This window comes from Nothobranchius furzeri, chromosome 11, assembly GCF_043380555.1.
Source record: "Nothobranchius furzeri strain GRZ-AD chromosome 11, NfurGRZ-RIMD1, whole genome shotgun sequence".
Taxonomy (NCBI): Eukaryota; Metazoa; Chordata; class Actinopteri; order Cyprinodontiformes; family Nothobranchiidae; genus Nothobranchius; species Nothobranchius furzeri.
The window spans coordinates 28,450,844-28,470,414 of NC_091751.1; the positions used below are offsets into that span (position 1 = coordinate 28,450,844).

At 42.6% G+C, this 19,571-nt stretch overlaps 1 protein-coding gene across 2 annotated transcripts in view; it reads right to left on the reverse strand.

The window, feature by feature from the left end:
* Nucleotides 1-19,571, reverse strand: part of dlgap3 (discs, large (Drosophila) homolog-associated protein 3) — a 219,827-nt gene that overhangs the window by 29,170 nt on the left and 171,086 nt on the right. For both annotated transcript variants that reach the window (XM_054744733.2, XM_054744729.2), the window contains exon 3: nucleotides 1,070-2,235. In XM_054744733.2, coding sequence (XP_054600708.2) covers nucleotides 1,070-2,134 — 1,065 coding nt within the window. In that variant the 5' untranslated portion in view covers nucleotides 2,135-2,235. The remainder of the gene's footprint in view (nucleotides 1-1,069; nucleotides 2,236-19,571) is intronic.

Sequence of the window (19,571 nt, forward strand, 5' to 3'; positions counted from 1 at the left end):
AGGTGAAATCCTCAATATATCGTGATACTGATTTTAGGCCATATCGCCCAGCCCAGCGTCATCGGTAGGCACAGATCTCCTTAGTTCTGCTACCCGATCCATAATGCACCGGACCCTTCATGTTTCTCCCGCAGGTGGTGGGTCAACAGTTGGATGAACCCATGTATCTGGTTTGGGCTAGGCCAGGCCGGGCTCCATGAGTGAAAGCCCAGCCACCAGGCACTCAATCACGGGCCCCAGGCCTGGCTCTAGAGCGGGACCCCGGTACCCCTCTGGCTTTGGTAGTATGGTTTTACAGTCATGAAGAGTCCTCTGAACTGCTCTTTGGCTCACTTCACCTAGGACCAATTTGCCATGAGGTACTCTACCAGGGGCACAAAGTGCCCCCGGATAAATAACTCCAAGGATCTTTAGGCCACTCAAACTCCTCCACGTTGGTAAAGTGACGGTTCCAGGAAGAGGGAAGGAAATTTGTTCAAACTAAACCATGGGAGAAGTTAAAACACTTAGAAAGTCTGTGTTCATTGTGTGTTAAAAACAGCATTTAAGGGAATTTGTGTTAACAATCTATTAATGCAGATATGACTAATGTCACCCAAAATATTTTACTGAGGAAGCAGCAGCTGCTTTCCTCCAAAGCTGACGCTGACAACATTTATGCACAGATTGACTGAAGTTCTTTCATATCAATTGTATATTACTATGCATTACTACATTTGGGTATTCATTAAGAATAACACATCCCGGCTCAATGTTTGTCTTTTTTTTTTATCAGGGAATGCTGAGAAATGACTGGAAAATGAAATATTAATGTTTCCATGTACACCCTGTAATGTGCTCACAGACCACTAGGGGTACATATACCCCTGGCTGGGAATCAATGCCTTACCTCCAAACTGGACAGATCTAAATAAATATCATGCTGCAGGTTCGCCACAACATAGGAGTTTAAATGTTAGGCAGTTGTATTCAATACACACGAATAATGTGACCGATTGTATTCAAAATGTAGAATTACAAAGAAAAGGGGTGAAAACATGAATTAGTTAATTTTTTGAATTTCACTCACTTGCAGATAGTGGAAGGTTCTCTCCTTCAGCTTGCTCTCCAAGGGCACCAGAGCTTTGTCGTAACCGCCACCCCTCGTGGAAGGATAAACCTCTCTGGCTTGACTAACTGTCATGGCTGACCAGGTGCTCCTCTTCAAAGAGTGACCATGGTGCCCGTGGTATTCTCCTCCCTCACTTCCAGTTAGAGCCATAGTAGTACATGCTATGCATTCACCGGACCCAGGTTCGCCACCACGCTCCTTTGGTTTCTTCATGGTGAGCTCCTGAATGGCAGCATCCAGGCTCTCGTGTCCACTGGGATACCCCCGTCTGCCCCCGCTTACCAAGAAACTGCTGTCGCTGTCCAGGTTGTCATCAGAGCTCCACCAACCCACTGTCCTGCTGCGGTGGCGTCTGCCTGACTCATGACGTGAGTCTCCACTCTTGCTTCGCTCTCGTGACTTGCTCCTCCTAGTGGAGCGAGACTGGTGGCCTGAGTAGTGGCCATCTTCCCCTCCACTCCTGTGCCCACCTCCTCTCTCACTGCGATAGTCTCCACCTCCTCTTGTGCCATTGTACTCCCGTTTGGATGGTGCTTCCAGCGAATGAGATTTGGCAAAGAGGCGCTGCACAGAGTTGACTAAATGGCGGATGCGCGATGGGCTCTCGCTTCTTGGCTCACTTCCTCTGCTTGCAGTGCGCTGGTACTGCAGTGTGTGGAAGCCATCTGGATGGAAGGGAACCTGCTTCTCAAACTGGTCCATAAGGTTTGGAGGTATGCGATGCATCTTTCCTCCATGGCCTGAGGACAGGCACTCTTCACAAGAGTCAAATGACTGGAGGGGTGGGTGCTGGCTGGGGTGGGATCGGGGAAAGGTTCCCCCTCCAGAGTGGCTATGGGAGTGTGAATGTGAATGTGAGTGATGCCTCTCCAGCGCCAGAGCCTCAGCTGGACCTCCTGGTTGGTAATAGTGGCCATCACTGTGACCGTGGTAGTAGTCCCTGCCCGAGCCGTCACAGTTCTCAGGAGTGCAGTGGCAGGGCTCTCCTCCTCCTCCACCACCACCAGAGGAATGCTGAGACATGCTACGACTGACATGGTACCCTTTTATAGGCGCCGGGGCGTGGTGGGCCGTCCGGGCCGAAAGGGGGCGCTGTTGGCGCGACAGGGCTGCTTTTGTCTCACCTGCAATAAGAAATAGTTAAAGTTAAAATAGTCTTGCTAACAGAAAATGTCTAACACAGAAAATAATAACATCCCCGCAAAAGATATGAATGCTATTTATTTGGCTTTGCCTACTTCAAGATAATAACAATGGTGTTGGTCTGATCCACCAATCAGCTTTCTTCTTTTTTATTATCATAAATTTGATCAAAATGTCATCCATGTTCAGATAGGCAGAATGAAATCAATGTTGTTCATGCTTTTAGTCAATATTTTCATTACATAAAGGAAAGAGATGTAATCAAGGTCTTTCTGGACACATTTTTAACAGAACCTCACATAGCAGCAGTAAGGCAGCACATTTAGAAAAAAGCATCTGAGGGCAGGATTTTTCTTTGTGTTGACTCTGCCCCTGTGTCATTTGTAAAAAGGAATATGTTGGTACTCCAAAAAGAATTCTGGTGGGGGTAATGTTCAGTGTCTCTATGGTCGAGGCAGCCGATCGGAGCTGCGTCCGCAGGGTTGTAGGTGCCTGTTTTGGTGGCAACCCTCGAATCTGATGGTAGACATTGGCAGTTAGGGATGCTGCCAAACTGAAGGAGTCCTATTGGGTCTTTTTGACCTGTGGGACCCCAGAGGCAACTGATAGGTACTGGCAGTCAAAGAGGAATTTTGCTCAGGTGGTTGCAGAGGCAAAAAACAAAACAAAACTGGGCTTTGGAGGAGTTTGATGAGATCATGAAGCAATGGTGCATTCAACTTAATCTCACAATCAGGAAATCACTACTTCCGAGTAGGAAAAATAAAACGAAATGCCCCTTAAAGTCTGATCTCCCAGTCAGAACTCAGAAGACTCTAAGAACCCTGACCTTGACATGCAAAATGGCAGCTCTTCCACACCTCAGCCCCTGCCACGTGGACCTCAACAGATCATCAACCCTGTCACCTTTCCTGGAGGGGTCACCCGATAAGACAGTCAGGCGCGCAGATAGGGTGGGGGACAGGGGGGTCTGTGCCCCCCAGATTCAGATCGACCCCGATTTGCCCCCCCCAACTAAGGCCAGAAAGAAAACAAAATCGGAGGTTTAGCGCTTGAAGTTTTTTTTCCAATTACATTGAATGCAGCATGACTAAACAAACACCGACTCCAGAGGAGCCAAAGTGGCTGCTGCTAGGATGCAGGATGAAGTGAAAAAGGCAAGCAACGATTACTGCGTATTTAAAAAAGACCAACAATGTAAGTAGGCGGGACCGATCTGTCTTTTTATGCATGTTGGTTCTAGTTTCTGTACATTGTTGTCGGTGTTGGGACTTACTCAATATAAGTGCCAAAGCCTCATTGCTGACTTTAACAAGTCTCATATACAAATATGATCCCTCATGAAGTTACTACTTCACACCAGAAGATAGTGGAGATGTGGAACCTTCAGGCTGAGCAAAGTTTGGGAGTTTTTAGAGTTTGAAAAACGCCTCCCGAGTCCCGCCTAGAGGCTCCCAGTCGGGGAGAGGAGGAGATGCGCGCAACATGAGGAGCGCAAATATTAGATAAAACGTATAATTGCCGGCAGGTCTGGTCTTTGCTGACTGATCACTTTGTCTGGTAATGACTGACTCTGATTATGAAGCAGAATATTGACTCTGATGAAGAAATTCACTCATCCAGCCGGGATGATTGACGCTGCTGCAGCATCAGACAGCTGGTGCTGCACGAGAGGTGTGTGGAGTTTACAAGCTCCAAACGTTGGGTTTGATGTTTGTTTAACTTTCTTTGGGACGTGATGGATGTAGAAATGATGATAAAACACCGCTAACGTGACAGACGTAGCGACAATGTAAAAAAAAAGCCGTAAAAAAGAGGCAGATGCCGATGCGTTATGTATGGAAGTCAAGTGTGCCACATAATCATAAAAAAGTAAAATATAAAATTAAAAAATAAAAGAATATATATATATATATATATATATATATATATATATATATATATATATATATATATATATATATAAACTTTCCAAATTTGATGAAAAGTTCTAAATATCGTAAAAATATGAAGGAACATCTGTTGGTCAGGCTGAAAAGTTTGGGAACTACTGCTCTAAGTGATAAGTGAAAATTGTTTTATTTAATATATTTTATGTGCAGTTTTTTTTAGGGCTTTCATGTTTTCTGTAAAGATCTGTATGCTGAAACTCATTTCATGTTTTGCATAAAGCATGAGGTTTTGGTTAGTAAGTGATTGGAAGAATAACAAATGACTGAATTAAATAGTGGAAAGCATTTAGAAAATGTTTAAAAATATATTTAAAATGAGCCAAAATAAGATATATGATAATATAATATGATACACTGTAGTGTAAAGTGCTTTGGAGTCCTTACTCTGAGAGGCGCTATACAAGTGTGGATCATTTATCATTTATAGTGTTGATCAGGCAGAGCTTTGTTGCCAGTGTTCAACTGCATAATGGTTTCAAACACGTATATAAAAGTGTTAGTTTTTACGTAAACCATTGGATGAAATTACACAAACTGACTGAGCTCTAGTTAAGGCGCTTGCAAAAGTTTGTGTATGTGTGTGCGCGCGTGTGTGTGTGTGTGTGTGTGTGTGTGTGTGTGTGTGTGTGTGTGTGTGTGTGTGTGTGTGTGTGTGTGTGTGTTTGGTGGAGGGTACATTGGAACCCCCCCCCCCCCCCCCAGTTTGAAAATCCTATCTGCGCCCCTGAAGACAGTGGGAAGGTTTAACAGTAATTATCTAATTTTGTTAAAAAATCCTCAAGATAAATCACATATCAGCATTTTAGCAAGACAAATCTATCCTACGCAGAAAAGTTTTTATTAAACTTATTAGTAAGTATTTAATCGTGGACATGATTACTACCAGGTCAGTGGCCGACCACGTATTTCCCACAACAGAAAGCAATGTCTGCCAGAATCAAACGAAATGCCCCACTCCTGAGGGCTCAAACCTCAGAAATGTAGAGAGTTTTTATCTCAATGCTCTACAGGCTCTATGCAACCCTAACCCTGCTTTAAATGTTCTGAAAGGGAACCTTCAACTCTCTTCTTATCAATATCAAAAATTAGCCTAAAACAAGATGCTTTTATGCATGCTAGCTGGTAAAAGAGTAGCAGCCAATAAAAACAAGACATTTTTATGAGACAGATGGGTGGGTTTCTCCCACTGCTGCTGGGGGCTGTAGCTCCGCTACCAGGAGAATGAATTGCATTGGTTATCAAAAAATAAAATGATTCTCAGAACTTCTCAGAAAATGTTTATGCTCTCCCTTAATCAGCTGCAATGTCTAATAATCCCTAAACTCAGCATCAGAGACACGGCTGAAGCAGAGCCACCCTTTAAAATTGATCAGAGCTGGGAGGTTACGACTTTGTCCGTTAACTGATCCGTGTTTTCTACTGCCGGATCATGAAGTACCCCCCTTCTGGTGCTTACTGGGAGGTCTATTTAGTGGTCTTCTAGATTGAACCATAATCTATAAACCTTCTTGGGCATCTGATTTGTGTGTGGTGATTTCATTCACAGCCTGCATCATCACATCCAACTCAATCCCTGTGGCCACCTTCCTGAAATGCGGTTCTGCCAGGGCAAAACCTTTTTTAACAAAGGGCGGGATGAATCTAAATAGTCTCAAAGATACCACGCCTAAGCCTCTTCCATCAGGGATGGACTGGGGCCAAAATTCGGCCCAGGCATTTTTACAAAAATCGCCGGCTCTCCCCATTGGAAGAGTGGTGGGGGTGGGGGGTGTTGCCGTCTGCGGACTCGTCTCTAGGCCAAATGTGACATCTAATATGGACTGTGACTGTTAAATTACAAGCAAGGCCAGACCGCTGGGACTGGGAGCCCTGGCCTTCCAGATCAGCTCATTCTCCACGGGCAGAGCTCAGTGGGACATTAGCTACATGCTAACGCGGTAAAACAAGTCCCTTGTCATCGCTCTACCGCGTTTTCTTGCTAAAAACGCCTGGAAAAACTCTGTTAGCTTCGGGTTACCATGTAGCTAATTGTGGAGTAGTGTCGGCCCAAGCTGGGCAAGCAGCCCACTTGGCTAAGCGGCCCACCGGGACAGTGCCAGAATGCCAGATAGGCCAGTCCACCCCTGTCTTCTGTACATTATAGGTTCGCCTTGGAAACCTGGAAGGTTGCCTCCGGCCTGACTTACTTAATAGTTATTAAATCGATTTGGGTCATTTCTCATTAGTGGATAAACCATTTTACTGACATTTGTGTGAAATCACAAGATGTACACTACACAGTGTAAAAGCGAGTAACTGAAGCTTTAATGTCTTTTCACATGTGTTATATTTCTGTTTTTTAATAGCAAGATGGAGCGGGGTGAAAATGGACCCTTAAGGTGTTTTTCCAAGAACACTACTAAGAGCAACTCGGACCGATGCAGTACGATTAAATCTCTCTACAATGAAGGGTTTGACATCGCTGACTGTAGCAAAAATGTACAATACCGTGTTTCTTCATTGAAGCGTCAAATACTTAATTAAAAAATTCTTTACCGGCATCCGTTTGTAGTTTTTTCAGGATTTCACTCTCTTTCAAAATCGAGACAAAGTCCTCCGTAACTTCTTTTCCCGTTTTATTCCTGAGGGCTTGTGCACAGGCCTTTTTTTGAAAATACATTGATGACCGCCAATACATAATTAAAACCATCTTTAGAGTTTGATAATGATTGCATGTCACAGAAGTCCGCCTGAAATTGGGGATGCTGTGTCATTTAACTGCTTGATCAAACATGTTAGTAGGCTGCATAAGAAACTTGAGCGGCTGCCCAGCTTCTCCTATCTCCTGCCACTTGGCAGTTAGAGCAGGCCGCTGGCTGTCCCCATTTCCTGGGGCAGCCGGGCTGACTCCGAAGGAAAGCTGTAGCCAGGCTGGATCTCTGGGGGAGACCACAGAAACACTGCAGCTCTTTTTGTTGATGCTGCTTCACTTTTGATACACTCAACTGCATTTTTCTTGTTGAAAACACCTGGAAAAAGTCCGTTAGCTTGGGTTAGTATGTAGCTATATAATGTCCCACTTCTCTTAGGCTCCAGGAGAAGGGACCATCAACAACGGTGGACACATGGATCTTTCACCGTGGTAGACCAACGAAGCCCAATATTCTCGGTCAGCTTACCTAGTTGTGATTTCATTACTAAGCAGGCTGGAGGAGCCTTTACTTTAGTCTCTCACTTTTTCTTGCTGAAAGCCACCGGGAAAACTCTGTTAGCTTTGGGTTAGCATACAGCTAATGTCCCGCTGATCTCCGACCGTTGAGCAAGAGCTGATGTAAAAGGCCACAGCGCCCCGTTACGATGGCAGCGGTCTGAGGCTCCGCTTGTGATTTAACAGTCCCAGTCCATATTAGATCTCCATAGATGATCAGCATGACTACAGCCTCACACAGGAGCCATTTTGTGGATGGGATACCCCCGTCAAATGAGCTCTTCTTAGCTTTTTGGGTTAGCCAAGTCAGCTAACATTCATTTGGTTCCAACCCTGTTCCAAACATAACAGCCCCAACCTTAGCTACACCTCTTTTCCCATTTTTGGATTGTCTGGGAGTGACGGGACCTGTGACACGATCAAAATGGCCGTGGTGGGAACGTCCCATTTATAATCCCAATCCCATAATTTGAGCCTATAAACATGAATTTTCCAATATATGTGTCGATGGTTGTACCCCAGAGGTGAAGCGGGGACAAGCACCCAACTTGGCTGGTTTTTGAAACATCACAGTTCATCCAGGTATGATTGAGTGAGAAGCCCATCTTTGCAATGTCTGTGGAGGTGAATAGCCTGAGGTGATGAAGGGTTTTGCCTATGAAGCTCCATATATCAGAGAGGGGGAAAAAGGTGTATTGATGAGGCATGGTCTAATGAAGGAGGGGTGATGGAGGTGGAGCTTAGAATTCCAGCCTCACATGGTGCTCTCATAAGTATGGACTTGGGCACGTTCAACATGTCTTAAGGCTGTGGTTGGCACTAAATATACTGTGATTTATTATCATGTGATTGTTCAGTAAAACAATGTTGATTTTATATTTCTTCATCAAGTTGACGCAGTGATAGCTTGATCTTGTTGTATTGTTGTGTGTCTCTTTTCTACAGGTCTAGAAGCAGAGCCCTGTTCATCACTGATCGTTTATTTACACAAACACACACACATTTCTCTTTCACCTCTGTCTCCGTGTCTGGTCGGAATTACAAAGCATTCAAAAAACAATAACAATAAAGTTTGAAGTATCAGGCATGGCATTGAAAGCAGAAGCTTTGATGCTCCACCTGAGAGTAAATTTGTAAGGCTTGTCACCAGCATTCAGACATTCATTCTGTTTGCTTCACAGCCAGACAGGACACGGAAATAAAAAATAAAAGAATTCCAGCCTTTTTCACATTGTCAGGACATCCTCCCAACGACGAGTGGTACAGAAGAGTAAAGTAATATGGTTATGTCACACCAGACAGCAAAACGGATGACCAGCAGAAGGTGATAAATATCGCATTCACTCTGCACATTCTCTAGGACCAGAAAGATTTTAGGACCTGTCTCACGCACAGAGGCTCTAAACACCCAATGGCCCTCTGAATCCTCTTTCCCATGCCAGGAAGCTCTGAAAGCAGTCTCTGCATTCTGAATTTCATCCATCCATCCATCGTCCGCCTAAGCTCAAGCCCCTGCAACCCAACCCCGGATGACTGGTGGAAGATGAATGGATAAATGGTTGGCTTTTCCTTTCAAATACTATGTTTCAAAAAGTTGTAATTGCCTTTCTCCTTTTGTTGGCTTTGTTGCATCTTAACAATGTTCTAACATAGTGTAATTTAGGGGTGGGAATTGAAAACCAGTTCTTGTTAAGAACTGGTTAGAACAGTTAAAATCCCTAGGAATTGTTTGCCGTTTTTGCAATATGTACAAGTATTTGCGCACAAAATTCCCAATTACTTAGAGTAAATGTTGTGTTTTTGACCCACTCTGGACTAGTGAATTCCAACGCAGCAGCAGTGACGTTTGCATGTCCTCTTCTGTTAGTATTGCACTAATCAGCTAACATTACCTATCATGTTAGCATCATTTGCCTTATACACACACCTCCGCTAGCAGATTCCAGTGCCAACAGTCCAAACTGTGTTGTGATTTTGCCCATTTTGCAAAACCTGCAACACTCCCTACATGAAGACGACTGCCTTCACACGGAGTATAAAAGGGAACATTTGTTAAGATCTTTCCAAACAATACCAGGTACAATTGATTATTTATGATTAACAAACTCAGTGTTTGGAGTAAATGCAATCAAGTATAAAGGTGTTACGAACAGAATTCTTATTTAGGTAACTGAGTAGTCTAATTAATTACTTTTCTCATCGTTGCAACACCACAATCATTAATGGGCCTTATTAAACGAGGTTATTTTTGCTTCGGACACCCACCTCCGCTGGCTGGACTTTGGAGAAGGGAATCCCAGGTGCAAGACAGCTGACAGGCCCACTCGTCTCTGTTCATGTTCCAATGTTCCAGTTTCCTTATTTCTATTGCCTCCCTGACCCAACGTTTGAACAGGTTGTTCTCTGTGTTGATAATTTTCCCGTGATCCCAGTCCATGATGTGATTATTTCATTTGCAATGATCTGAGATGGCTGACTTTAGGGGTTGCTCCTCTGCTTTTTTCTTTGTTGTCCTTGTGAGTTTTTCTGTTGTTTCCTTCTCACATTCCTTCTCGGGCTCTTTTCTTCTTATGTCATATGTTCTGCCGGTTTCTCCTTTGTATGTTTTATTGCACAACATGCAAGGCATTTCGTAGATTACATAGCATTTCTTGTCTGATTCTATTTTGTCCTTGGGGTGTACTAGTAGCTGTCTGAGTTTCATGTGAGGTTTGACGGTTGTGTTGATTAGCTGTTTTTTCCTGGCCCTTTGTATACGTTCTGTGACTCCCCAGATATATGGAATTGTGATGGTGTCCGTGTGGTCTGGTCTTTGTTTTTGTTATCTTTTTTTTGTCTCTCTGTTTTTTTATTTTTATTTTCTTTGACTTGTTGTTTTCCTTTTTCTATGGCCCATTTTGGATACTGAAAGAGGGTTAGTGCTTGTTTGATGTGTTCTTCTTCCTGTTTGTGGGTTGTTTCATCTGTAATGAAGCTGATCCGTTCGTATAATGTTCTGACTACTGATAGTTTGTGTGCTGCGGGGTGTTCAGATGTCCAAAGCAGATATTGGTCTGTATGTGTGGGTTGTATGTATATTGTGGTTTTTATGCTGCCATCGTCTGTGTGGTGTAACGTGATGACAGAGCTATTCCACCGAAGGTTATTTACCCTCTCTCCTCAGATGCCTCTGACACAGAACTAATCTGCATGAGACCGCCTCAAGGTCATGCATTTGCTGCTAAACTGCTTCCTTTTCAGCCCAAGAGAAGATTGAAGACAAAGGACTCTTTTTAATGAATCAAAGAACTAATTAATTAATAAAGGTAATCAAACAAAGTGTTTGTCAATAATAAGATGTTGACCAATCTGTGAAATGACAATGTTATGATTAGTGTTTTAATAAGCAATATGACTTTAATCTAGCTGCACTAGACATGCTGACTACACGTAATGTAAACGCATGACACATTGCTTTTACTCATCCAATCAGAACCTTCCTTTCTGAAGCGTGGCATAGTCTCTGTGGTGTTTATAAATCTGCCAACTTTGATTTGACGATAAATCAAAACATCCAGATTAATAAAACCAGTCCCACGCCTTCTTAGATCAGTTCTCTGGGTTCTCTACAGTTCACTGCATTCTAAGAGAAGTATCGGACCGGCCACCCGGACTTCCTTTAAGCAAAGAACCAACAAGCTGGAAAAAATCTGTTGCACTTTACCAACCAAGCAACGGTTCCTTTCAGGGTAGAAGCTGAACTCACTGACCCTCTGGGTCCATCTGACGCTGTCAACCAACTGTCGCTTTTTTACCTGGAGACAATCCAAAGACTAGTCTGTTGTACTGCTGATGCTGTTTCATCGGCTCCGAAGGGGGGTCCGAGGACCTGGCACTCTGGATCTGTACGGAGGTCTCATCTTAAGGGTATGTGTGGAGCGACAAGATGGCATCTTATGTGTTTATGAAACTCCGATCATAGCTTAAGAGCAAAACACCACAACATCATTCAGACTTGCTTCTCTGGATACGAGAGTTCTGATTGCAAACATCACTCACACATACACCATTCATCTCACGTCTCATTCACACCAAGATCCATCCATTCACTTACAATTTAGAGTTAGTCTTGTTTAAAATTGTTTAGAAATAAATCTTCTTAAACATTTTAAAGGTGACTCTCTCTTCTGTTGTCTCTGAGTTAATACGAAGTGTTACATAATCCCTGCAATAAAAAGTTCCAGTCTTCTGGTTAAAAGTACCCAAAGATCCGTAAGATTGATTTCATATTTACTATGGAATCTTACGTCTTATGGTTCGTTAAATAGATGTAAATTAACCCTTTACAGTGGTGAATGATCATGTCCAGAAACGCTATTGTTTTGTTTGTTTCCTCTTCATGTGTGAATTTTATGTTTCCCGTGTTGTCGACCATGTTCAGGTGGTCTGTGAGTTGTTGTGTGTGTCCAGTTTTTATTATTTCCAAGATGTCGTCCACATATCTTCTCCAGAACATGGGTTTGATTTGTGCAGGTGTTGTGTTAATGGCCTTTTCTTCCAAATCCTACATGGGAGACCCGCTCATTATGGCTGAGAGCAGGTCTCCCATGGCGAAACCTTCTTTTTGTCTGTATATTTTATTTTTGTACTGAAAATATGTGGATTTTGCTACAAAATCTAACTGGGTGGATATGTTATCTACTGTGAGATTTGTCCGGTTCTTCAGTGATCTGTCCGTTTTTTTTTTTCGTTCATGTGCTATATGTAGCGTGACCTCTATGGGTGTTTTTGTGAATAGTGAAATGACATCATGTGAGATGAAGATGTCATTTTTTTCTGTTTTTATTGTTTTGAGTTCTTCAGCCAGTTGATGATGATCTCCACCAGGGCTTTTGATAGGTTGTAGGTGACTGATCCGATGCTGTCCATTATGGGGCGTAGTGGGGTATCTGTTTTGTGGATTTTCGGAGTGCCATAGATCCGAGGGGTCACACTGGCCGTTGGTACTAGGTGCTTATACGCTTCCTGGCTTATTTTATTGCATTCAACTAGTGGTTTTAATAGTTTTTTTTAATGTTCTTTTCTTTTCTTCTGTCGGGTCTTTTTTCATGATTTCGTATGTGTTGCTGTCTTTTAACATTTTTTTTCCATCTTCTGTTCATATGTTTCCGTACCCATTATTACTATGATTCTCCCTTTGTCCGCTGGTAGGATTGTTATTGATGTGTCTTTTTTTTAGAGCATTTATAGCATTTTGTTCTTCTCTTGTGATGTTACTTTGATGTAATTTTGCGGCCTTCAAAATGCCTGCAACCTCATTTCTTAGTTCTGCTGGGATTCCCTTCTCCAAAGACCAGCCAGCGGAGGTGGGCGTGACCAACCCGGCGGATCTGACAGATCCGGGCTGGTCGCGCCTACCAGAAGAACAGCTGATAAAGACACGTAACACAAACACCTGTGACACTTCTGAAGAAGACTGCAGACGACGGTCGAAACATGTAAAAGGTAACTCGAAACACCTTCATGTCCGAAGCAAAAAGAACCTCATTTAATATTTAAAAAGAGGACATAATGAACACTTTAAAGCATTAATGGGCCTGTTTTTGTCCATTCTCATTCTCTACATGTAGAATTTTATTGTGAAATTCAACCAGATTTGTTTCCTGTCTTCGTTCCATTCATTGTCGCTAAAATGTATTCTTTTAAAGAGCAAGTTACCCCCTACCAAAGTCCTATTCCACTCTCATTTCCTGTTTGGAAAATGAGCCACAAGGAGGCGTTGCCTGGCAGAGTGAGAGGGCGGAGTTGCTAACAAATACACACACACACACACACACACACACACACACACACACACACACACACACACACACACACACACACACACACACACACACACACACACACACACACACACACACACACACACAAACACACACGCACGCACACACGCACACACACACACACACAGCAACATTGTGACATCACATGGTACCAGCTAACTTCATAGGGTACCTCTTAGCCAATAGCGATGGGAGATTTAAATTCAAATGTAGTGCAGAGGTTTTACCTGAAGAGGGTGTAACACTGACAGTTTTAGGCAGAATATTTAAATTTGAACTAAAATGCACTAAAGTACCAAATTATTGATTACATGTGTCTACAGCACAATTAGACACTCATTTATCAGCAACAAAAAGTTGATTTGAGGGTGACTTGGAACTCCATAACCTGTTTCAGTCGTGGTGTTTCTTGTTTGCTGTTAACTTAGAAACTACTGTCAACACGTACTTAATACATGCTGGTCTATATTTCATTTAACCAGTGATACTTTCACTTTGGATAAAAATGAACCTTATTTAATGAATTTTGTTTAATTCTCAATATATAAGAAAGAATGTGGCAAGCTGGGAAATCTGGCTCATCCAACCAGTGATCAGCAGTGCTGAATAGCAAACATTCGCTATTGCTTTAGCTAACCTAAACTTTAGGTTCATGTCAAACATGATTAAACCGGTCAACAGTTTTACTGTTAGGATTACACTTTCAGCACTGCTTTGTTGAATATTGGTTCCATTTTTTTCTCTCCTACTGGGATACTATTTATTTATTTGTTTACTTTTTTCAGTAACCCAGCAGATTTTATCTGTATTTTTCTGAGACAGCTTGCATGTGCTGCCATGTCCCAGAGGTTGAGCGCTTGTTTTAGTATCAGGCTGTTTGTAGGGTTGACTCCATCTTCTTGCTTGTATTGAATAAAGCTCAGATTTTAAACACCTGCCAATAAGTTGCAGTATTATGATTAAACGTCAAACAAACAATCATACTGTATATAACTAAAAATAAACGTACACACCAGTATCGAAAGCAAACTGACACCCTTGAAGTAAAACGTTGCCACAGAAGTGAATCACGGAAAATTAAGTTAAACTGTGCAGGATAATCAATGTTTACAGCAGGGAACTGTGAGAGGCTGCAGTGGGGGGGGGGGGGGGGGCATACGAAGAAGGGGAACAGTAAAGATGAAAAGATGACTGGTGTTGAGAGAAATTTGAGTAAACTTCAAAAACATAGGCACAGTTATTGGTTCTTTGTCAAAAATTCTGTTTACCATTTGCTCCTGTTTCTTTGCCTGAGCTAAGTAAACTAGTTCACTTTATTAAGACCTCTGCGTGCCCGCTCAACGGCTGGTTGCATGCTCATGAGTACCCGTCCTCATTGGTCTCAGGAGAACATCTTCCTCTGTGACTGGTTAGGCCGGATGTTAACAGCTGTGAATTTAGACAGTCTAGCCCTCTGGAGTCAGGCGTTGCACATTTGCAACGTTAAAACCTACCTACCTGGTTACTCCACATACGTATTTCATGAGCATTTTTTAACTCAGAAGTACCTCTGAAGGACTTAGTTGTTCGTCCTTTTATCAAAACTTATTTTGAGCCTGAGAGGGTTAAATAGTCCTGCCCCTACTTTGGCGGATGTCCTCTTGTCATCTAGCAACTGCTACCGCACTAAGAAGAAGCTGCAGAATTGGAGCTCGCACATGTTTTAAACTTGTTCCTTGTTTTTTTTACTGTTTGAAGAGCTACAGCAGACGTACCGTCGGCATAATTTGGGTGTCAGGCTGAGATGCAATGATACGCTGGTATCACTGAAACATATTTCGCCTTATTTAAGTCTAAAAACACTTACAAATTTCATGTCAACTTAAGCTAGCTTCATGACACGAGTAATTTGGGCTACTGAAAAACATGAAAATGCTACTGTCTTTCACATCCATCTGTATGATATCCCACAGTGACTCTCAGGATTTATTGAGGTGAGGAAACTACACCGCATCTGATTTCAAGACCGTATTCTGAGCACTCTTTGAATTTGGACAGTCTTCGTCGCAGTGCTGAGACGTCACTGGTCTTAAAATCCAACCTCATGAGCACCCCTGAATTTGGAAACAGCCAACATCCTACCCTCATCTTTTAAAAAAAATGTTTTTCAGTATTCAGATCATCTGTCCTAGTGTACTCCCTACAATTAATGCTTCCTTGGTTTCTGGTCAGGTCCATGCTTATAAAAAACACTGTAATCTGTCCACTTCTTAAAAAAAACATCTTGATTCATCTCTCCATAGCAGCTTCAGCCCATCTCTAAACTTCCATTAATCTCCAAGATCATGGAAAATGTTGTGACTAAACAACTCACAGCTGCTCCTAATGAACATAACATCTATGATAGCTTCCAGTCAGGTTTTCGTAGAGCTCATTCTACAGAAACAGCTCTTCTTAGGGTCTCCAACGACCTTCTGACCCACAGTGATGCAGGGGACTGTTCTGTTCTGGTCCTGCTGGACCTGATTGCAGCTTTTGACACAGTTGACCATCACCTGCTACTGGAGAGGCTGCGAGACTGGGTAGGCCTATCAGGAACTGCTCTGGAGAGGTTCTTCTCTTATCTGTCTTGAGTGTTGCTTCTCTGTGGCCATCTCCAAGTTTCAATCCACCTTCACCTCCCTCTCCCGTGGTGTCCCATGTAAAGTGAGGAAGTATGGGTTTCTGTGCCAAAAGTCATATTTGCCCGGCTGGGTCAAAGCTGGGTCACGCAGCACCTTCACCCACAGATTAAGACCTAAGCTTCCAGCAAGTCTGAAGGACTCCACAACAGCTGAACACCTGCTCTCCAGAAGAAGGAATTCACACACAGTCTAGTCATAATAAAACAGAGTCTTAAGCTTTCTTTGTTTATTAATGTTAAATAATCATTTGATCACTTTGCTCATTATAAATGTATTTTAATCAAATGACTGATTATTATGCTTTGGGTAATCATAATGAACTATAATGAATCAGTATACTTAATTAAATAATGTTTTTGAAGATGTTTAGCGATGACCTTCACACCTGCGCATACAGGGCCGGATCCACAGTAACTTCAAAACACATTTGCTCTGACGCACAACAAGTTTGCTTTGGGAAGAGAAGTAGTTTTGGTAAGTTAGGGAAAACGAGAGTGAGAACGGAAGAGAGCGGAAGTGCGGAACGAACGCCACGGGGAAAGGAGCCCGGCAGGCTCCTTTTCTCCCACCACACTATTTCTGTCAAGCCAGACAGAATAGCTGAAATGCAACCCGCTAACGCAGACTCGTCCCAGAGTCTTTTGATTTCTGAGTTAATTTAAACTTGAGAAAGCGCATCTGCTGGAACGCTTCAGCAATGTGTACCGAGGTCAACTCTGGACTGGACCGTCAGCACACCTTCGTCTTTTCTGTCAGCCAAGGTGTCATCTGGAGAAACATCCTCCTGTGAGGTCCGGATCTAAAGAGGGTCCTAAGTACGGTGAGGCAGAACACGATAGATAGCGTTCTGATGCTGTTTTTCTAATAAGAACTAAAGTTTAATTGCAAAACATCATTTTTCACTCAGTTCACCTTATCTCTCCCTGAAGCAATCTCAGACACCTGCATGCACACATTCATAATTCCATCATCCTCAATCTTAGCACATCCAACACAAGGTCTATTTGAGCAAGCTTAAAATATCAACTGTTAAAGATTGTCCAACAAGGTTGCCAATGTTGATTGTCTTTTCTTATGATTGTCATTTCAAATCGTTGGTTTAAATTGAAGAAATAAATCTCTTAAAATTTAAACTTGCCTTTTCATTGTAGTGAAACACAGACAAACGGATATGATCGTCAGTTTATTGATGAAAACAACCTTTGAGTCTTCTTATCTCTATAACATTTGGTTATTAATTTGTTAAAATTAATATTCCAGATTATTATGTAGAATGGTTAATCTTTCATAAAAGAGCCAAGAACCATTACGCTACACCCACAAGGCTCAAATTCAAATTTTTATTTGTCACATACACAGTCATACACAGTACGAAATGCAGCGAAATGCCTTATACAACTGCTCGTGACCTAAGACTTGAAAATAAAAATAACTGTACATCACAAATTAGAATGAAGGGTAAATTTAACTGGGAAAGAGTAAGGTAAAATACGTTTGAATTAAAGTTGAATAATAGAATAGCTTTACAACAAAATACACAATACAATACAAATTAGAATAAAAGGTAAATTTAGCTGGGAAAGAATAAGATAAAATATATATAAGTTGAAGTTGAGAATAAAGTTACTGTACAACAAAATAAACAGTATGTAAATGTGTAAGAATGTATGAAGAAATAAAAATATCTATACAATAACAGTAGCTGAACAAGTATTAAATGGAAATGAAGAAAATATATATAATGTCCAGAGTTGTGCAAACCACATTATAGTGACTTTTGCAGTGCAACTATGCTTAAGCAAAGTCCAGACTGTCCAGTGTGTGTGAGAACCATATGTGTGGACACTTACTTTGTGGTGGTGTGATTTGAAGACCGTATCACCTGCGGGAAGAAACTCCTTCTCAGCCTCTTTGTGTTGGTCTTCAGGGAGCAGAATCGCTTCCCTGACCTCAACAGAGAGAACAGTCTGTTGTTGGGATGGCTGAGGTCCTTCACGATCTTCCTGGCCTTGGTCCAGCACCGCCTGCTGTAGATTGAGTGCAGGTCAGGGAGCTCGGAGCGGATGGTGTGCTCAGCTGATCGTACAACCCTCTGTAGAGCTCGTCTGTCCTGCATGGTGCTGTTCCCGAACCAGGTTACGATGTTCCCCGTCAGGATGCTCTCTATGGTGCACAAGTAAAAGTTCGTGAGCACCCTGGGGGGCAGTCGGAAGTCTCTCAAGCATCTGAGGTAGCAGAGACGCTGTTGGGCTTTTTTCACCACAGTGTTGATGTGACAGGACCATGACAGGTCCTGCGTGATGTGAACACCAAGGTCAGGGTCCGAAATTAACACTCGCCACTCGCCAAATGCGAGCAAATTGCTCCATTTGGCGAGAAAATTTTTGAGCTCTACCTGCCACCTGGCGAGTAAATGTTTGCACCAAATTAGTTATGTTTATCAGTCATCTTCCATGGATTTCTGATACTCCTCCCGCCTGCATGCAACGTACACAGACGTACACGAAACGTGAGCGCCGCATCCAACGTCATTTCCACCTATCCCATTCAATCAGTCTATCAAGTTAGCAGTTAGCTTCGTGTTAAAACTAGCGGTGAAATGCGGCGGTTTTTAACTGGAGTCAGCCAGCCTTCCAAAAGAAAACTCGTCGAACTGGAAGAAAAACCACCAGGACCAGTGGCAACCAGAAGATTTTGTGAAAAGTGGTGAACCGGAGACGGCGGAGTCATGAGACAATGGCTACATTATGATGGCCATGTAGCATTGCTGCCTTTCACAGACAACTGTCCCTCGGCATTCTTCAAATATCCAAAAAATGCCCGTACTTCCGACTTTGTCTTCTTTGAGGGATAATAAATGTCCCAAGTGCTGCTGTCTCCTCCTGCCATTATTTCAGCTTTAGCTTAAAGAAAGTTTTGGTCGTAAACAACAAAGTGCGCATGTGCCGCCGGCAACTTCCAACAGATGATACGGTGGCTGGTAAGGGTCACCGCGCCTACACCGCAGCCGCGGTAATCCACCGAGATTTTTTTTAAACAAGACTGTTATTATTATTGTCAACTTTTTTACCGGGGTTTACCGCTACACCGGTTACCGTGACAACCCTAGCCCTGACACACTTTCAGATATTCTCATGGTGCAGCTGTGTTCTCCAGAGATCAAGGACTATGACCCAAATGAGGCTGTAATGCTTTGGCACAAAGACGGTGTCAGAAGCAGGAGGCCAGACTTCATGGACAGAGAAAACAAGGAGTCTGACTAGATTTCAATGAAAGAGTTCATAAAAACATCTCTAAAAATAAATAAATAGTAAAAATGACAACAGAGTTGTTTTCCTTATTAATTGATGTTTTAATTATTTTGTCACTCTGTTTGGAATCAACATAATATAGACTTACATGCTTTAGGTAGATCCAAATCATTTAGAATTTTGGCCGGTAAAAAATATGCTTGGCCGGTAGAGTTTCATCATCTACCGGCCAACTTGGCCGTTGAGTAAAAAATTTAATTTCGGACCCTGACCGAGGTATTTGAAGCTGCTCACTCTCTCCACTGGGCACTTGTTGATGACGGGTATCTGGTAGTTCCTCTCCTGCTTAGTACTGAAGTCCACTATCAACTCCTTCGTTTTAGTGACGTTTAGAAGGAGGTTGTTCCTCTGGCACCAGGTCTCCAGATTCCTGACCTCCTTC